Source organism: Sebastes umbrosus, chromosome 9 (genome assembly GCF_015220745.1).
Source record: "Sebastes umbrosus isolate fSebUmb1 chromosome 9, fSebUmb1.pri, whole genome shotgun sequence".
Classification (NCBI taxonomy): domain Eukaryota; kingdom Metazoa; phylum Chordata; class Actinopteri; order Perciformes; family Sebastidae; genus Sebastes; species Sebastes umbrosus.
In genome coordinates this window covers 26,147,609-26,165,910 of record NC_051277.1, presented here as the reverse complement: position 1 = coordinate 26,165,910, position 18,302 = coordinate 26,147,609, and the positions used below count along the sequence as shown (strand labels likewise).

The 18,302-nt window shown below is 42.9% G+C and overlaps 1 protein-coding gene across 3 annotated transcripts; it reads left to right on the top strand.

The window, feature by feature from the left end:
* Positions 1 to 823: 823 nt before the first annotated feature.
* Positions 824 to 16,621, top strand: slc7a2 (solute carrier family 7 member 2). Of its 3 annotated transcripts, none has more exons than XM_037780680.1 (12): positions 824 to 1,102; positions 2,476 to 2,853; positions 3,580 to 3,735; positions 5,020 to 5,185; positions 5,369 to 5,505; positions 5,588 to 5,810; positions 9,115 to 9,254; positions 12,113 to 12,215; positions 13,419 to 13,630; positions 13,717 to 13,883; positions 13,978 to 14,086; positions 15,230 to 16,621. In XM_037780680.1, exons 2-12 carry the CDS (start codon positions 2,484 to 2,486, stop codon positions 15,397 to 15,399), a joined length of 1,953 nt encoding a protein of 650 aa, XP_037636608.1. In that variant the 5' UTR covers positions 824 to 1,102; positions 2,476 to 2,483; the 3' UTR covers positions 15,400 to 16,621. The 3 variants fall into 3 exon arrangements, with proteins under 3 accessions (XP_037636608.1, XP_037636609.1, XP_037636610.1); XM_037780681.1 differs by having other exon boundaries at positions 2,473 to 2,853; XM_037780682.1 differs by lacking the exon at positions 9,115 to 9,254 and adding an exon at positions 9,521 to 9,657 and having other exon boundaries at positions 825 to 1,102.
* The last annotated feature ends 1,681 nt before the right edge of the window (positions 16,622 to 18,302 follow it).

Genomic DNA, 18,302 nt, shown 5'->3' with positions numbered 1-18,302 from the left:
TGCAGGTCAGATGATCAACCCTGCAGCCAAAGTTTGGTGGGCGGTGGGCCATGATATTTGACTGCTTGGCTGGATGGACAAACTAAGAGAGAGCCGCCTGTTGTCATGCCGTCGAGTCTCTGGTCTGTGTGGATTGGACGGCGTGTCTAGCGGCCAGCTGTCACCTTCCCACTGAGGTCTTTAGCTGGTTTGAGCTGGTCTTGGCAGAAATTCTCTTCGCTGCAACCTTAATTCACAGGCAGTGTTTGATGGAAAAATTTGCCTTTTTTTCCCCTCCAAGCGCTCAAACTTGTAAATGAAGTTGCCGTGGAGATGCCAGGCATTCGGCGGCGCACCACAGTGAGCTGTGTTATTGATTGTGTAATGTCCATGGGTCCAATAGCTCAGGGAACATTGAGCAATACCTGTCTTCCATTAGGAGGACTTAACCCCCCGGTACTGTAGCTCGTCCACCCTTCATTGACCAATCAGCGCCCATGCTTTTAGCAGCACTCCTGTGGGCTGCACTGGGTAAACACAAGTGTCTGCCTCAATGTTTGTCAATGCCAGTTGCCTAACCATTTATCAGTAGTCAGTACGCGTCTGGGCAGCTGGGATCTATGTGCATTAGAAGTGACAAATTCTACCATCAAGAATTCCTTCCTTTCTCTTCTCTGTCCTACTGTGTGATCCCTTATGGTGCAATGTTGTCTCCACAGAGTTTTACTCCCTCAAACCTCAAGCATGGAGGTGAAACACCCCCTCCCAATCCCCCCCCACTCACAAACTCACCCTAATTCCCTGGGGCCCCCTCCTCCCCTCTTGCCTACAGTGGACGTCACTCCCCTGGCAGCGGCGGGAGTGGAGGCTGGAGTCTAGGGGCAAGGCGAGATGAAGAAATACTGTGGACAGAAGGGAGGCGTAAAAGCACTGCTCTGCTCAGCGTACATGCCAGCAAATGAATTAGTGCTAAAGTGGAGTTCGGAAGCAGCAGTTCATGGGAGCAGTGGATCTAATTTGACAAGCTGGAAGAAACGCACTGACACTTCTGACAGCCCTTCTTTTTTTCCCCCCGGTGTCTGAACCTGGCCCCATTACATCCACACAGTGTCATTCCAACAAGGTAGGTGCATGTCTCTAATGAAATACACTGTTTGTGCATACATTTTGAATAACTAATGCTGGAATTTAATAGTCAAACTTGTGCAGTAGCTGTGAGTTGTTTGTGAAGCAGCAGTCTTTGCAGAGAAATGCAGCAGTTTAAGGTATGACCTAGATGTTGCTGTCACTGTGCAATGTAAATCATGCAGGACATGTGTGGAATAATGATGCAGGGAGTATCTTACTTACAACTTACGGAACATGTGACTTATTTTATTGTTGGTCATTGGTGCTTTTTTATATTCATGTAATATTTATACTGTATGTACACCTATTTTTCCCACATACTTGTGTAACAGTCCTGTCTATTCTTTACCTTTATTGTTCAGCTTTGTTGTCCTTGTCCCTAGCTGTTATTTTTATTTCTTTGTAAGTACATTGAAAGAGATGAAAAAAGTCAAATTCCCTGTATTTGAACGTGTACTTAGCAAATAAATCTGATTCTGATCTTACCTGACAGGCTAAATTACTACAGTCTGTATCGTCAGTTTCCAAAATTTAATTTTCACTTGTTTAAATCTGATTTTGGTCTTTATAATCTTTACTTTTTCATTCACTGAATTCTTGGGAGACGCTGCCATACAGTCCACATTGTGATGTTAATGAGCTGTCACACCCAAAACTCATTTCCACCACACTTAAATGGAAGTCAATGCATATTTGGATGGCCGTCAGTGTTCCTTTACGGTCAAGATAATCTGGTTCTAAGAAGACGCTTTAACTTCAAAAGCAAGCTAGAAACTATTGTTTGGAGGGCATATTTCATAACCTCATTCATCTTATTGTATTCATGCAAATATGTTCAGCAGGATCCCCAGCAATCTCGCTAATGGAAAGAGACATTTTGAGATAAAAGACAATGAGAACAAAGAAGGCTTTGCAGTTTGTCTTTTTATGTATTTTTTTTTTTTTATGTAATTAGTAAAGAGAGATACTGGAATGTCTTTATTGTGTTCTAGTGGTGCATTCATGGTCCCCTTTATGAATGCAGCTCTTTGAGTACTTAGATCTGCACCATAACTCCAAACAATGGATTTTAATGGGACACTTACTATATGAACTGTAGCACTTAGCAGCATTCCAATAATGCATACCATAGTCAGTCATAATCCCAACTGACTTTTCAGCATTTCTGTCAAAAGAACAAGCTTGTAAGAGCCGCAGGTGGAGTTCAAACTGTGTCTGTGTTGATGCTGAGATAAAGAATAGTGGTAATGATTAAGTGGGATTAAATAATATTTCTTCTTTACACATTTTGAGTCATACAATCAAATTATCCACATGTGGTGTACAGGTATTTTCAGTCTTTTCTTCTCTCTTTCCCTCTGTCAGCAAGCGTCAACATGCTGGAACAGGTTGTGTCATTCGGCCGCTCCCTGGTGCGCAGGAAAGTGGTCGACATGAACAGCCTGGAGGAATCAAAGCTGTGCCGCTGCCTGGGAACCGTTGACCTCATCGCCCTGGGAGTTGGCAGCACTCTGGGCGCCGGCGTCTACGTCCTGGCCGGCGAGGTGGCCAAGGGCGACTCAGGCCCCAGCATAGTCATCTCCTTCTTAATCGCTGCACTAGCCTCCGTCATGGCCGGCCTTTGCTACGCCGAGTTTGGCGCGCGCGTCCCAAAGACCGGCTCTGCTTACCTTTATAGCTACGTGACTGTAGGAGAGATCTGGGCCTTCATCACTGGCTGGAACCTTATTCTCTCCTATGTGATCGGTGAGTTAGTAAGTTAATGGCAGTGGCATCTGCAAGATTTCACAGACCAGAGGAAAACAACCATTCAGAGCCGAGCTGGAGCCTTGCCGTCTCTGAGCAGCTGTCAATCACTCGCAAACTCCAATCAAACAGTCAAACTGGCAGCGCTGATCAAATATGAATCAATATTCTATTAATGTTATGCCTATTTGTCATGTAAAATGTTTTCAGAAACATCTTGTAGTGTACTGTTTAGCTGTAAAATGAGAAAGTGTGTGACCTGGCCGCCATGTTGAGACCAGTTGAGCAAATACCAAGCACCGCCCACCAGCCGGAGCAAACTTTCTCATTTTACAGCTAAACAGTACACTACAAGATGTTTCTGAAAACATCTGAGGAGAGAAATAGGCATTACAGTAACAGAATATTGATTCATATTTGATCAACGCTGCCTAGTTTGATCGGAGTTTCCGAGTGATTGACAGCTGCCTCCGTTGAATGAACAGCCAATAGGAACGCTCTCTCAATGAAATGACCTGTGATTGGCCAAAGTCTCCCGTCACGGGCTAGATTTTTTAAAGCCTGAAAACAGAGCCATGAAGAGATGCAGAAGTCTAGTTTTCTCTCAGAACACTTGAATTACAATATGCTGAAAGGTTATTATGGAAGTTTTGCCCAATAATGCCTAAAATGTTCTGCCTACTGCAGGTTTAATGGTTTCTGGGTTTTTTTGTTGCTATCTCACAGGTACCTCCTCCGTTGCCAGGGCTTGGAGTGGCACATTTGATGAAATGATAGGCGGGCATATAGAGGTATTCTGTAAGACCTACTTCAGCATGAACTCTCCTGGTCTGGCTCAGTACCCTGACTTCTTTGCTGTCTGCCTGATACTGCTGCTTTCTGGTAAGCAGGCTGAAAATAGTCAAGTTCAAGTTGGGATGTTGGTACAGGGACTGCGGTGAAAGAACGGAAATTAGGATTGGTATATTTTGTTGAAAACAGCCAACTTTCATGAGCATAATCCAATAATGAGATGGCAGGACACTGTGTGATAAGAGCTTTATAGGCAGTGTGAGTCCACTGGGAGGCCACATTGACCTCCTTCCACTTTAAAGACTTCCTGATCATCCTGGTAGTTTTTAGCAGCACCCTGCTTTTCTTTCCCACAGTTGCACACAATCATATCTGGGAACTGCCAAGTACAGTTTCTTTACAGCCTCAGGTCACTGAGAAGCTCCACTGTAGTAGCCGAGGATTTAGTAGCATCAGTAGCTGTTGATGACTTGGAGAGTACTCCATATTCATTTCCCATGGTCAGATTCATAACAGTCCAGGGATTTAAAGTGGACATGACCCTCAGGCTCAAACTGAAAACCTTATCCACTGGCCTGCCAGTGCAATGATTGCATTAGGTCAGTGTGACCCAGAAACAATCGATACACCTTCTCTCTCCTTGCTTCCACCCCCCCTCTCTATCTAAAATCTAGCGAAAAAGTCGGCAACACTGACAGTCCGTCCCTTCAGGCCTCCCTCCAAAGCCACTCCCCCAAAACTATCATAATGAACATAAATATATCATAATGAACGTAAACGACGAACATGGCTATTGTTAGTACTCAAAGCTGTTTGTCGGATGTAAAGAGAATTTCAACAAATGTAACAAAACATTTTTTCAAAGAACTCTTCCAAGCCTAGCTTTAAAAGGGCTCAAACAAACTTTACCTGTAGAAACTTGTGCAGTTATTTGATATCTGTGAAATGTGGTACCGACATTCACGTACCGCTCACAATAAATTGTAATAACTTTGATGATCCTCTTCCTAGACTTTTTATCCAGCGCAGTCATCAGGTCAAAAATGTTATTAGTCCAATACTTTGGTTCATGAACAAATATAGCAAATGTTAGCATGCTAACATGCCATATTAAGATGGTGAACATGAAAGACATTATACCAGCTTAGCATCAATATGTTAGCAATGTCATTGTGAGCATGTTAGCATTTCGCTCAAAGCACCACTGTACCAAAGTACAGCCTCACAGAGCCGCCAGCGTGACTGTCAACTCTTAGTCCTGTTTATATACAGTATATGAAGTGGCAGTGTTTTTTGGACTGACACAACTTGATAATATCAATAATGAATAATATTGTACTGTACTGAGCTCTGTTGCCTTTTCGTTCATCCCAGGACTCCTGTCGTTTGGGGTGAAGGAGTCAGCCTGGGTCAATAAAGTCTTCACTTCAATCAACGTGCTCGTACTCTTGTTCGTCATCATCTCCGGCTTCGTCAAAGGAGACGCATACAACTGGGAGATATCTGAAGAATCCCTTATAAATGTCACCATAGTTACAAGGTAATTTATTAATTTCCCGTTATAATATATGATTGTAAAGCCCATTAATGCAAAGCTGTTCCCTAAACAACATACAGAGCATAACTATCAGTATTACTGTTACCTATCAAACATGCAGGGCAACAGTGGCCAAACTTCTCTTGTCACCTACGTTTTTAGTTCAAATGAGTTTATGTGTTTAAGGAATTTGTCGGTGACGGCCAACGTGAGCAGTGATTATGGAGTCGGAGGATTTATGCCTTTCGGCTTCAGCGGGACCTTAGCTGGAGCTGCCACCTGCTTTTACGCTTTTGTTGGATTTGACTGCATCGCAACAACAGGTGAGCCACTTCTAGGTTGTGATTCAGTGAGATTTCATCAAAGCTAAATGTAAACATATTTGTGCGTCTGTGTGTGTGACAGGCGAGGAGGTGAGGAACCCTCAGAGAGCCATTCCCATCGGCATCGTGGTGTCACTGACCGTGTGTTTCCTGGCGTACTTTGGCGTGTCAGCCGCGCTCACGCTGATGATGCCATACTATCTGCTGGACGAGAAGAGCCCTCTGCCCATGGCCTTTGAATACGTGGGCTGGGGCCCTGCCAAATACGTGGTCGCTGCAGGTTCACTGTGTGCCCTCTCCACCAGGTAACCACTGGATTTGTAACATAAGTTGTGGACAAAATATCAATATTCATGGTAGATGAAAGAATTTAAATGTTATTTATAATATGACTTTAATTTCTGATTGATGTGCATGCTATCAATGGGTGATAATGGTGAAGGAGAACTGGTCAAAACTTCTGACCACATATCCCTCTATCTTATTATTGGATTGATTCCTTGCTTAAAGCAGTCGGTAACTCGGAGGTAAGTTGGAGCAAATATAATAAAAAGTCATTTTTATAAAACTGTCACTATATCCTGACAGTAGTGCATGAGACAGATAATCTGTATCCTCATCTGCTCCCAATGGCATCTGACGACCAATCAGAGCCGAGCAGTCCCTAACACAGCTGTCAATCACTGCTCACAAAATATGCGAACTCCGATCAAACGGTCAAACTAGGTGGCGCTGATCAAATATGAATCAAGAAAGGAGAGCAAGGCTATGTTCCAAATTGCATACTTTTTCTTTTTACTTTTAGTGCATAAGTAGGCACTGTTGCATGCAGTATGCACACAATTAGGACATACGTCATAACATTGCACCTTGACCCTCTTGCTCTAATATCCACAGCTGAGGGAATAGAAGTTCAGAATAGCCAGAAAACAAACAAAGGCAGAAAGTAAAACAGACAAGACACAAGAGGAGTGAACTTATCAAAATAAAACAGGAGACACTAGAATGAATGAATACAACAGGAAAACCCAAATCCAAGAAACCCAAATCCTCTACACAATACAGAACTAATAATCCACTAAAAAGATGTAATACAAATAATCTTAAATCTTAACAAAAAGGAATAGTCCTACAGCCTCTGTGCACAGCGCCAGACTGTGACAGGCATGTTGAAATCTTGCAAATGCCATTAGGAGCACTAAGAGGAGGCCGATTATCAGTCTCATGCACTACTGTCAATGTTTAGGGGTATAACACATTCGCAGACATGGACAAGTCATTTGCAGACAGACAGGCAGAGCGGCACATTTTACAAAGAGTAAACTATTTTAGATAAATATGAAGAAATTAAACACATAATCCAGGCTAAAAGTCACACAGTTGAAGCTGCCAAATGCAGAAAGAACAGTTGGCAAAAGAAAAAACTCCTGATGTGTGAATGCGTAAATTAACAGAGTTATTAATTTAACGGAATACTCAAAAGTAAGATATACTTGTCTAGATATACAGTAAATAGCTTTTAAACGTACATTGGATGACCGGATTACACCTAATCATGCCCGGTAATAAAAATGCGGCGTGTATGACTATTTGAACCTTCTTTCAGCTGCGTCCCCGCTCTCAGGCAGAGTGGAACGGACTCAAGAGGAAGTTAAAAAATAAGTATGAAAATATAATTCAAAGCGATAAGCACCCACTGCATACAGCGTGCTGTCCTTCCTGCATTTGTCAGTTTAAACTGTGTTGTTTTTAGTCTGGATTATGACTGAAACTTCTTCATATGTGTGTAATATTACCATATGATCCGCACAGCATCAGCATCAGTTACCATGGTGGTTTACCCCGGTAAGAAGTGATCCACCTTCGTAGGACTGAAAACCCAGAGTTAAACCTGAAGTTACCTCGCTAACGCCAAATACGGCTTCGTAGTATAGGCCTCTGGTCTGCCCTCGCCAAAATTGAGCCAATCGCAACGCACGACCGCATCTTCAGTTACACTGAGCATGCGTTATACCCCGTACCCCAAGGCTGAAGTCCGCCCGTGACCCAGCCTCCTTTCCATAGGCCTTGACTACTGTCAGGATAGGGTGACAGTTTTATAAAAACAGCTTTGTATCATATTTGCTCAAAGTTACCAACTGCAGCTTTAATGGGACATAGTGGGCGCAGTGCTTGAGTCTCTCTGTTTTTAGATACCTGCATGTGTTTGTAATATACTATTTACTTATTAAAGAATCATAAATAAGGTGGGCAGGTTTGTCTATAAACAATATATTGGTGTGACTTAATTCTGTCTTTCTTCCCTGGAGGTTTACTATATAAGTTCCCCTCAGCTTTCCATCAACAAACCCTGGTGGATATCAGTCACCATCTTATCCCATGATCTGCATTCATGCGCATATTATCCAATTTGACTCGAAGCAATAACATTTTGGATAAATCAGAGTCTGCAATTGGTGTTTAGGTCGGTACTTTGGGGTCCGCCTCTTGGCAGTTGTTTTCACAATTGCGAAAAGCCTTTGACACACATTTTGGTGCTTTTATATGTTTGAACTAAATGTTTACACTCCTGGGAAAGGTTATTACTGAAGGGCACATGAAACCCCTATAAATTCAATTCCAAACCAGCTCTCAAAACTGAGAAAAACAAATAAAACATTTGACTGTTTAAAGACAATATCCATCCATCTTCAACCGCTTATCCGGGATCGGGTCGCGGGGGCAACAGCTCCAGGAGGGGACCACAAACTTCCCTTTCCCGGGCCACATTAACCAGCTCTGACTGGGGGATTCCGAGGCGTTCCCAGGCCAGAGTAGAGATATAATCTCTCCACCTAGTCCTGGGTCTTCCCCGTGGTCTCCTCCCAGCTGGTCGTGCCTGGAACACCTCCCAAGGGAGGCGCCCAGGAGGCATCCGTGCTAGATGCCCGAACCACCTCAACTGGCTCCTTTCGACGCAAAGGAGCAAGGACTCTACTCCGAGTGCCTCACGGATGACTGAGCTTCTTACCCTATCTCTAAGGGAGACGTCAGCCACCCTCCTGAGGAAACCCATTTCGGCCGCTTGTACCCGCGACCTCGTTCTTTCGGTCATGACCCAACCCTCATGACCATAGGTGAGAGTAGGAACGAAGATTGAACGGTAGATCGAGAGCTTTGCCTTCCGGCTCAGCTCTCTTTTCGTCACAACGGTGCGGTAAAGCGAATGCAATACCGCCCCTGCTGCTCCGATTCTCCGACCAATCTCACGTTCCATCGTCCCCTCACTCGCGAACAAGACCCCGAGATACTTAAACTCCTTCACTTGGGGTAAGGACTCATTCCCTACCCGGAGTAGGCAATCCACCGGTTTCCTGCTGAGAACCATGGCCTCAGATTTAAAGACAATAGTAATATGTAATTTCATCTTAAAAGCAGCTACAATCTATTATATTCCATTGATTTAAGTTGATGTAAATTAATGAATGATGGGATGTGCCACCAGGAAAGAAAGACAATGACTTTATGCTTTATGCTCTGGAGCTTTGATGGTGTGATTATTGGTGTGTGTCTGTGTTTGTAGCTTTTGACTAACGTGTTGGTCTTGCATGTCTCTGCTGTCTCATTCAGTCTGCTGGGCTCCATTTTCCCCATGCCTCGTGTAATCTATGCTATGGCACAGGATGGGGTGCTTTTCAAAGTCTTAGCCCGAATCAATCCTAAGACGAAGACCCCACTTATTGCCACTATGACCTCCGGTGTAGTAGCAGGTGAGAGACGGGGAGCTTCCAGTGAGATCACTCCTGCTAATCTTTCTCCACCAATCAACAGTGAAAGACGCAGTCAAAGATAGGGATAATCATTTGGCTATTTTCTTCCTTAATTTGACCCACCTTCTAACACTTTCTTCTTTAAATTATCCACTTATAGGAGGTTTTCCCTCCATATAGACACGTTGTTCTTTCACAGTTGTGCAGGTGTCATATTTTTTTCCCCAGAATGCCCTCAACTTAACCATGAACCCTCTTCTCCCTAGCCTGTTGGGCTCCATGTTCCCTCTGCCGCGCATTCTCTTTGCCATGGCACGAGATGGTATTCTGTTCAAATTTATGTCCCAAGTGAGTAAGCGCCAGTCTCCCGTGGCCGCCACCATGGCGGCGGGTACCACTGCGGGTAAGCTCCCGAGACGAGGACTCGCCTGTGGACTTGTTTGGGGTTTTTATCAATGCATGTTGGTGGTGGTGACGGCATGTTAAACATGTGATGTGTTTCCAAAAGCATGTGAGAAAACATTACACATATAATTAAGGTTATAAGTTAATGGACATTATCTGTGTTCACCACCTCAGTCCATCAGGCTTTTAGTCACTTTTCTAAATAAATGAATTGGGTACTGGAAAGTAACAAACTACAAGTACTGTAGCTTTTTATATTCTTTTCTTTTTCTTTTTTTTTTTTTTACTTCATTCTTACATCTTTAAAGGGATAGTTAAACATTTTAGGAAATGCGCTTATTTGCTTTCTTGTGTGTATTCTACATTTGAATCTACAGCCTGGCAACCTGGCGACAGGATTCAGGAAGTCACTGCTCCTGGGCAAGAAATACTCCGGCACATAACAACCAGTAAAACCACGATGTGTCATTTTTACACGGCGGTTTTTGTACAGGTTAAACAATGCAGGCGGTTATCTTAGCTTAGCTTAGCACAGAGACTGGAAACAAAGGGAAACTGCTGGTTAGGCTCTGTCAAAAGCTAAAGCTCACTAATTAACATGCTTTATATAATTTGTTTAATTAGTACAAAAACTGACATGAAACTGACATGGTTTTTAGCGGGGGTTATGTGCTGGATTTCCTGGCCTGGAGCAGTGACTTCCTGGAGTCTCGTCGTCAATGTGAAGTTACCTGGCTGTAGCTTCATATTTAGCGCAAAGTGGTGTCAATCTTCTTATCTAATTCTCGGCCAGAGAGCAAATAAATAATAAATAATTTCTTTAAATCTACTGCCATGTCATTAAATTGTTGATAGTTTTCTTATTTTGAGAAGATGGTCACCACATTGGAGAGCATCACTAAATCAGACGGATGTTGGTTAGTGGCTGTATTCATATTGAAATCAATGTCAAGACGCCACATTAGCCTTTTCGTGATCATCAAATGTAACAAACAAATTTGACTTTTGTACTCAAGTACTGTAGTTTTCAACACAAGTCATTTCACATCCACTTGACGATATTTAAAGAGCAACTTCTCACCTACTTTAGTTTTTCTTTTTGGTTTAACTTCTCACCTCGCTGCAGTGATGTGGAAGTGTACTCCAGGGTGTGTCAGTACATCGTGACATCACTGTTGGGTGTAGTTACAGTTGCAACAAATAGTACAAATCTGACCACACAGTGAATCTGTGAATACAAACAGTTGGCCTTTGGGGACTGGTGTGGTGCTCACACATTGTAAAAAACGTCTACTTCTACATCTTAAAGAGGACCTATGATGCTTGTTTTCAGGTGCATACTTGTATTTTGGGTTTCCACTAGAACATGTTTACATGCCTTAATGTTCAAAAAACGCTTTTCTCATACCGGCTGTGCTGCTGCACGTCTTTCCCCCCTCTGTCTGAAACGCTCTGTTTGAGCTCCTGCCCCCCCTCCCACCTGAAAAGTCCAGTCTGCTCTGATTGGTCAGCTGGCCCACTCTGTTGTGGTTGATCAACCAAACCAAACTCTTCAGACTCAGCTCCAGCTCCACTCTAACTAGCTTTGTTTGAGGGTGTGCCAAACTAGCCGCTAGGCAGGTATTATGCAAACGTGTTACTTGGTGACATCACCACGTTACAGAAGAAAAGGCGGGACTTCAAACAAGGCGTTTCAGGCAGTTCAGGAGCAGTGTTTCTGTGGGGGAGAGTAATTCCCTTTGTAACTTTGCAGACCTTTCACACGCAGAAAAAAACGATATAATACACTAAAGGAAAGGGAAAAGCACAAAAGCATAATAGGTCCTCTTTAAGGTATGGTACGGTATGTGGTTGCATCATGCTCACTGTGCTCAGGTGTTGGGGCTAAGACCTGTACGGTGAATGACCTGGTGAAGTGGCAGGCAGATGTGAACACAGCACACAGGTCATGCATTAAGCAATTGGTAGAACTGGGCAGGGAGCTTACTTTGTTATTTTTGTTTGAATATGATGTTGTGGGGAGCAGCGGACATACCACCGTTCTGTGTTTGAACTGTGCTGCTGAGATCAGCTCCATACCAGAGTCTGGTGCTGAGATAGAAGAGATGGAACACCACAGTGTATCTCACATCAAACGACACTTGGTACGGAGATGATCACAGCTGTCAGCCCGGGGAAACGTTTAGCTCTTTGGTGTCTCTTTTTTATTGTGAAAACATGTCCGCATGAAGTTTAATTTGCATCTGTTCCTGTTCATGTGTGCATTTGTTGGATGGTGCATCTGAAAAACACAGCTTTTCCATTTATAATTGCAGGAATATCATTGTTGTGGGTGTGAATGTTTTCATATATTTTGTAAGAATGATTGCTCCAGTAATAAGTAGTGATCATATTTCTTATAAATGTTCTTTTAAAGTGTTTGTGTTAATTGCATTTTCTTTTGCTTGCTATAGCCATCATGGCTTTCCTGTTTGACCTCAAAGCGCTGGTTGACATGATGTCCATTGGAACTCTGTTGGCCTACTCGCTGGTTGCTGCGTGTGTACTGATTCTCAGGTGGGTATGTTTGTAACCCTTATACGAGGGCTGTCAACCGATTCAAATTTGAATTGCGATTAATGGCATTATTTTTATATGTTCAAAATGTACCTGAAAGGGAGATTTGTCAAGTATTTAATATTCTTATCAACATGGGAGTTGACAAATATGCTGCTTTATGCAAATGTATGCATATATGTATTATTGGAAATCAATTAACAACACAAAACAATGACAGATATTGTCCAGAAACCCTCACAGGTACTGCATTTAGCATAACAAATATGCTCAAATCATAACATGGCAAACTCAAGCCCAGGCAAAAACAGCTGTCAGAGTGTCAGTGTGCTGCCTTGACTATGACTTGCCCAAAACTGCATGTGATTATCATAAAGCCGGCATGTCTGTAAAGGGGAGACTCGTGGGTACCCATAGAACCCATTTATATTCACATATCTTGAGGTCAGAGGTCAAGGAGGGACCTCTTTAAAAATGGCCATGTCAGTTTTTCCTCGCCAAAATTTAGAATAGGTTTGGAGCGTTATTTAGCCTCCTTTGCGACGAGCTAGTATGACATGGTTGGAACCAGTGGATTCTTTAGGTTTTTTCTAGTTTCATATGATGCCAATATCATCACTTTAGCTTTAGAATGAGGCGACAGTGAGCCCGCTACAAAATAAAAATCGCAATTTGCGTCAATGCGTTAAGGAAATTAGTGGCGTTAAAAACAAATTTATCACATTAACTTCGACAGCACTCCCTTATAGCTTTTAGAAAAGCTATAATTATAGCTTCTCTAAAAACCCACAGGTATAATTACCCCGTTAGTGTAACATAAACCTCAGGTTATTGCATCACACTGGTGATGCAAGAGCTGTGAATGCTCCCATTGTATGAATGTGAAGTAGCTACTTTAGTGCATGAAGGTGTTTACTCTCTGTAGGTTCCTGTACTTTCTAAATTCTTCAGCTGCTGTGCACCTCTGCTGGTTGCATTAAGGTGACTCATCACCACAGCAGCATTAACACAGACACAGTGTTCATTGCCCTGGTTTAAACTGGATTTACAAGCCTCAGATCACCTCATTTCACAATGAAAGTGGTTTGTAGCTGTATAAAGGATACCGTATATGAACAGGGAGTACTTCAAGACACTGAAAACATTTTGCTGTAGTGAAATGCAGACTTATGACCTTTAACCTTTGACGCCTCTTACGTCCAGGTACCAGCCAGATTGGGCCCTAGCGCGGCGGGCAGGCACAGGTGAGAGGGACTACCTGTCCTCTGAGGAGGGAGAGTCTGACCTGACGGAGTCGGAGTCCCACCTTAACATGCTGAAGGGTGGCAGCTCCACCCTGCAGGCCGTCCTGCACCCTCCTGTCTCACCCACTGAGCATTCCTCCAGCGTGGTCAACATGTCCATCTGTGTGCTAGGTAAGCAGGACAGGTTAAGATCTTTTTTTTTTGTTATGATGTGACAAAAGAAGTCCGAATTAAGTGTGTGTGTTTTCAAACCACAGTGCTGGTAGTGTGCACGATCAGCTATCTCACCACGTACCACATCTACGCCGTCCTTCGGATGGAAGTGTGGATCTTGGCACTGCTGTCCGGTCTGCTCCTCATCTTCAGCGGCTGTGTCTTCATGGTCTGCAGACAACCTCAGACTACCAAGAAGGTCTCCTTCATGGTGCGTGGCAGCTCAATAAGTACACCGTTATGGGACGAGACCGGTCCAATACAAATACATTGATGGTAGATTTTTTTTTTTGTTGCCATCACAGGTTCCCCTTCTGCCCTTTCTGCCCATTCTGAGCATATTTGTCAATATTTACCTCATGGTTCAGCTGAGTGGAGATACCTGGATACGTTTCTCTGTGTGGATGGCTGTGGGTGAGTGACTGCTGGCCCATACAATTACAACCAGCCATGACATGTTGTGGAAATTGTGGGAAAAAAAGGAGTAGTTTGACATTTTGGGAAATATGCTTATTCACTTTTTTGTTAAAGGTACAGTGTGTAAGATTTGGTGGCATCTAGTGGCGTGGTTGCAGATTGCAACCAATTGAGTACCCCTCCACTCACTCCTCCCTTTCCAAGACTGAGCAACCGAGTGCAAAAACGTGGCAACGCCGTTCGCCTGCTTCAGAGGCCATCCTTAAGAACCATAATAACACTACTTTAGGAGCAACGGAAGTCATACAGCGGCTGGTGGTACCACAGTTTTACACTCTGCGGCTCACATTACCACAGTTTCACAAGCATGTCAGAGAACTACGGTGGCCTTCAGGTGACATAAAAACGTCAAAGGCTCTCTCTAGAGCCAGTGTTTAGTTTGTCCGTTCTGGGCTACTGTAGAAACATGGCAGAGCAACATGGCAAACTCCGTAAAGAGAACCCGCTCCCTATGTAGATATGAAGGGATTCTTAGTTTCAGATGATTGTACACTAATGGAACCATAGTCATGAACATTATTTCTGCTAATAGATCCCCCTAAATGTTACACACAGTCCCTTTAAGAGTTTGATGAGAAATCAATACCACCCTCACGAGTATGCTAAATAAAAAGCTAGAGCAGAGATGTTTGGCTTAGCTTGGCATAAAGACTGGAAATGGAGAAACCACTAGCCTGGCTCTGCCATCCAAGTCACAATGAGGTTGGAGACTTCAAGAAGTCACCGCTCCTCGCCAAGAAATAGTTTGGCACATAATCCCTTGTGATGTTTTTTCACACGTTGGTTTTTGTACAGATTAAACAAACAAGATATAATGTGGGTTTTAGAAATGAATGAGCTTTAGAGGTACTGGTAGATGGATTTTGCCTCTTCCACAAGCAAAGCTAAGCTAAGCTAACCTGACCGTGTCCTGCCTGTAGCTTCATATTTAGCAAACAGATATGAAAGAGTTATCTTCTCATCTACCTCTCAGCAAGAAAGCAAACATTTCCCCAAACGTCAAACTTTTATGTTCAAATATGTGATGCTTTAGCCAGTTTTTGTTGTAGTATCTCATATCTTGTCCAACACTTTCCTCAGGCTTCGTGATCTACTTTGGCTACGGCATGTGGCACAGTGTCGAGCGCCAACGCAAACTCCAGGGTGCTTTAAACAGCAGCAGCACCGAGGAACCCAACAAGACTGGTATGGGCGCAGTAGGAAAAGACCAGGATAGTTTCATCTGCCCAGAAAAGACCAGCCAGTGTTAAAGTGAAAGACTCTGTGAGGCGACACAGCAACTCTGCCTTGATGAACCTGTTTATACAGCTTCGCCTCAGTCACAAGCACATTCAGCCTGCGAAGGCAGCGCCAGTACTCTGTATCAGCGACCACATGATGAGGAGCCGCTCCATCACGGTGATGGAACCATATCCTGTATAGGTCACATTGCGCTTTATGGACAGCATGGAGACAGAATTTTAAAGGACAGGTAACACACTGGAGAGGGATGTTCATTTACTTTCACACTGAAGCAGTCAATGCGAGACTGCAGCAACGCTTTTCTCTTTCATTATGGACTTTTTAGTGCCGGACACACATTTTGTCTTTTCTATTAATCTTTACATTTTCAGCAGGTTTGTACAAGGTTTGAAATGTAAAGTCTTGGAAATCTATGTTATACATTTAATGGTCCAGGGTATTATTAGATTTTGATACACCAATTATGTACTACTATTAAAAGTAATGTTAGTTTGTGGTAGAAGCACTCATTGTTCTTTGACATAGGTGTAGGACGCTGAAATAGGACCAACATTAGTTTAAAGATATGCTGTCAATCATGAAGTTGAATATAGAGTATATTTTAGAACTATTTGGTGCATAATTGTTTTATATGCATACATGTGAAATTGTGATATATGTATAAAAAGATCATAAAGACTCATTTAGCCACATTTAAACCAATGTACAATATGTGTAATAGTTTTGTAGGCACTTAACATGTTATGACTCGACTAATGGAAGTAGGCCGAGTGCTGGTGGAGAATGACATGTAACAGATCATGTCTGCTGTAGTTCTTGAGGTATCTGTAGTTTTATTCAGCACAGATTTACTTTTTTATTTTTGCTTAGGGATGTGTTTTATCTATGAACTGTTACAATTTGAATATGAAGATTGTTATTTGATACAGAACTCTAGTCAAAAAGTATTTTTAGTAGTAGTATTTTTCACTCAGATTACGACACGCTGTATTTTACTGATATTTTGTGCTATTTTGATACAGTTGCAAACATGCTGTTAATATAACCTTCATGTACTCTGCCACCTAACATGAAGCACAACAATTAATTGCAAGTTAAAGTGTTACTGTGTATAAAACAAGGTCTGTCTGAGTTGCCACATGATTTAGATGAACTGAGCATTTTTCCAGGTTTATTCTCAATGTGTTGCTTTAGAACCAGCTTAAAGAGACTTTTTTGTGCTAAACTGCATGAAGATTCAGTGCTTTACATTCTTTCCTCTAGGCTTTCCCACCCTGTTATACCAGCCCGTTCTCATTCCCAGGGTGTCAAATACTGGCGCTTTGTCACGCCCCTTGGAGCCTGATACCGAAGCATAAAAGCCCAGACACACCAACCCGACATCGAAGAACAAGCGGCAACGAAGGACACCAGTTGAGTCGCCTCATGTCGCCTTTGTCTTGGCCAAAAAGTTGCACTCGAAAACACCGCAAAGACTATAGCTGACGGCCAACTACCATGTACGTTCTGCACCTGCGTGAGAGGAAATAACTCTCCACACCAGCAGGCGGCAGTAGTCTGTATGTATCATTCAAAAAGGGAAACAGGAAGACAGAGGACTGCAGATATATATAAGCCGTTGTTATGATACGTACATGAAACAAAGCGGCGTTTGCCGACCATTTTCACATCACTCTCACTCACCACTTAGCTTCATTCCAGATGGCCATGTCGTTGTGAAAATATCCGTGTATTGGAATGATCAGATGAGATGAAGATGAAAAATGAGAAGAGCCTTCTGTGTTTTTCCTCTTGACTTTACTCGTTGGCTTGCTTTCCTCACTTCCGTTTCTCTTCTCGTGCACTGATTTGTTTAAGCTGAACAGCCAATCAGAGTGATTTCTCTCACCGACGGGCTCCGCCGCCGATTCAACTCGCTGAATCGAACGCAAAAACTCAGACACGGGCAGACTAGAGCCGACGGTGCGGGACACACCGCAAAAATTAGTCCGACAGACTTTCCGACTGCCACAAACTGACCGTCGGCTTGGTGTGTCAGGGCCTTAAGGCACCCTTTGTTGTCTGTATGAGACACAACAGGCTTTCAATGTAAGCCCATTGGCGTCAAGGGTTAGGTTAGGTTTCATCCAGGAGGCTGCTGTTAGTTTCCCGTGTGAAACGTGTTTGTGTTAAGTTTCACTTTCACTTTACAAACGTACTCATTTCAAGGCAAACCATGATGTCTTTTTCTTAAACCTAACTAAATGGTTTAGTTGCCTAAACCTAAGCATTTGTTCTTTGGTTGAATTCCCAACGAGGGAACGTGAGGAGGTGGGAATGAGAACGTGTTGGTTTTTCTTGTACTATGAATTGTAAGAGTCAGTGAGCTCTAGTTAACAGTAGAAACCTGTTCGCTGTACTGCCGGTGTATACTGAGGCTGTGGGATGTTGGTGACTGATTGATGAGGTTGATTCATATGTTACCTCTACATTGACAGTGTAGAGTCTTCCAGTGTGGTTACAGGATAAAGTAACCATGATGTCATGATATAGTATCACTTGTTACCAACTGCACAGACAAGTACAATAAATGTATTTTCCAGTAAGACGGTGTTTGGTGTTTCTTTTTTTATTAGCATTTTCAAATCTATTGTCTGTCTGTTATATCTGAGAAAAACTAAGGAAGTGATTTCAATTAACTCTGCTGGAAAGTTAGGCCATAAATCTAAGAAATTATTTATTTTTGATGCAGATGACGCCACCATGTGGCCATTTCTGGCCATTCCTTTTGGTTCAGTCCAATGCATATGCATCGATATAGTGGTGGAAGAAGTGCTCAGATTTTTTGCAAAAGTACCGATACATCACAATGTAAAAAATACTCCACTACAAGTAGAAGTCCTGCCTTCAAAAACCTCCTTAAAGGTGCTAA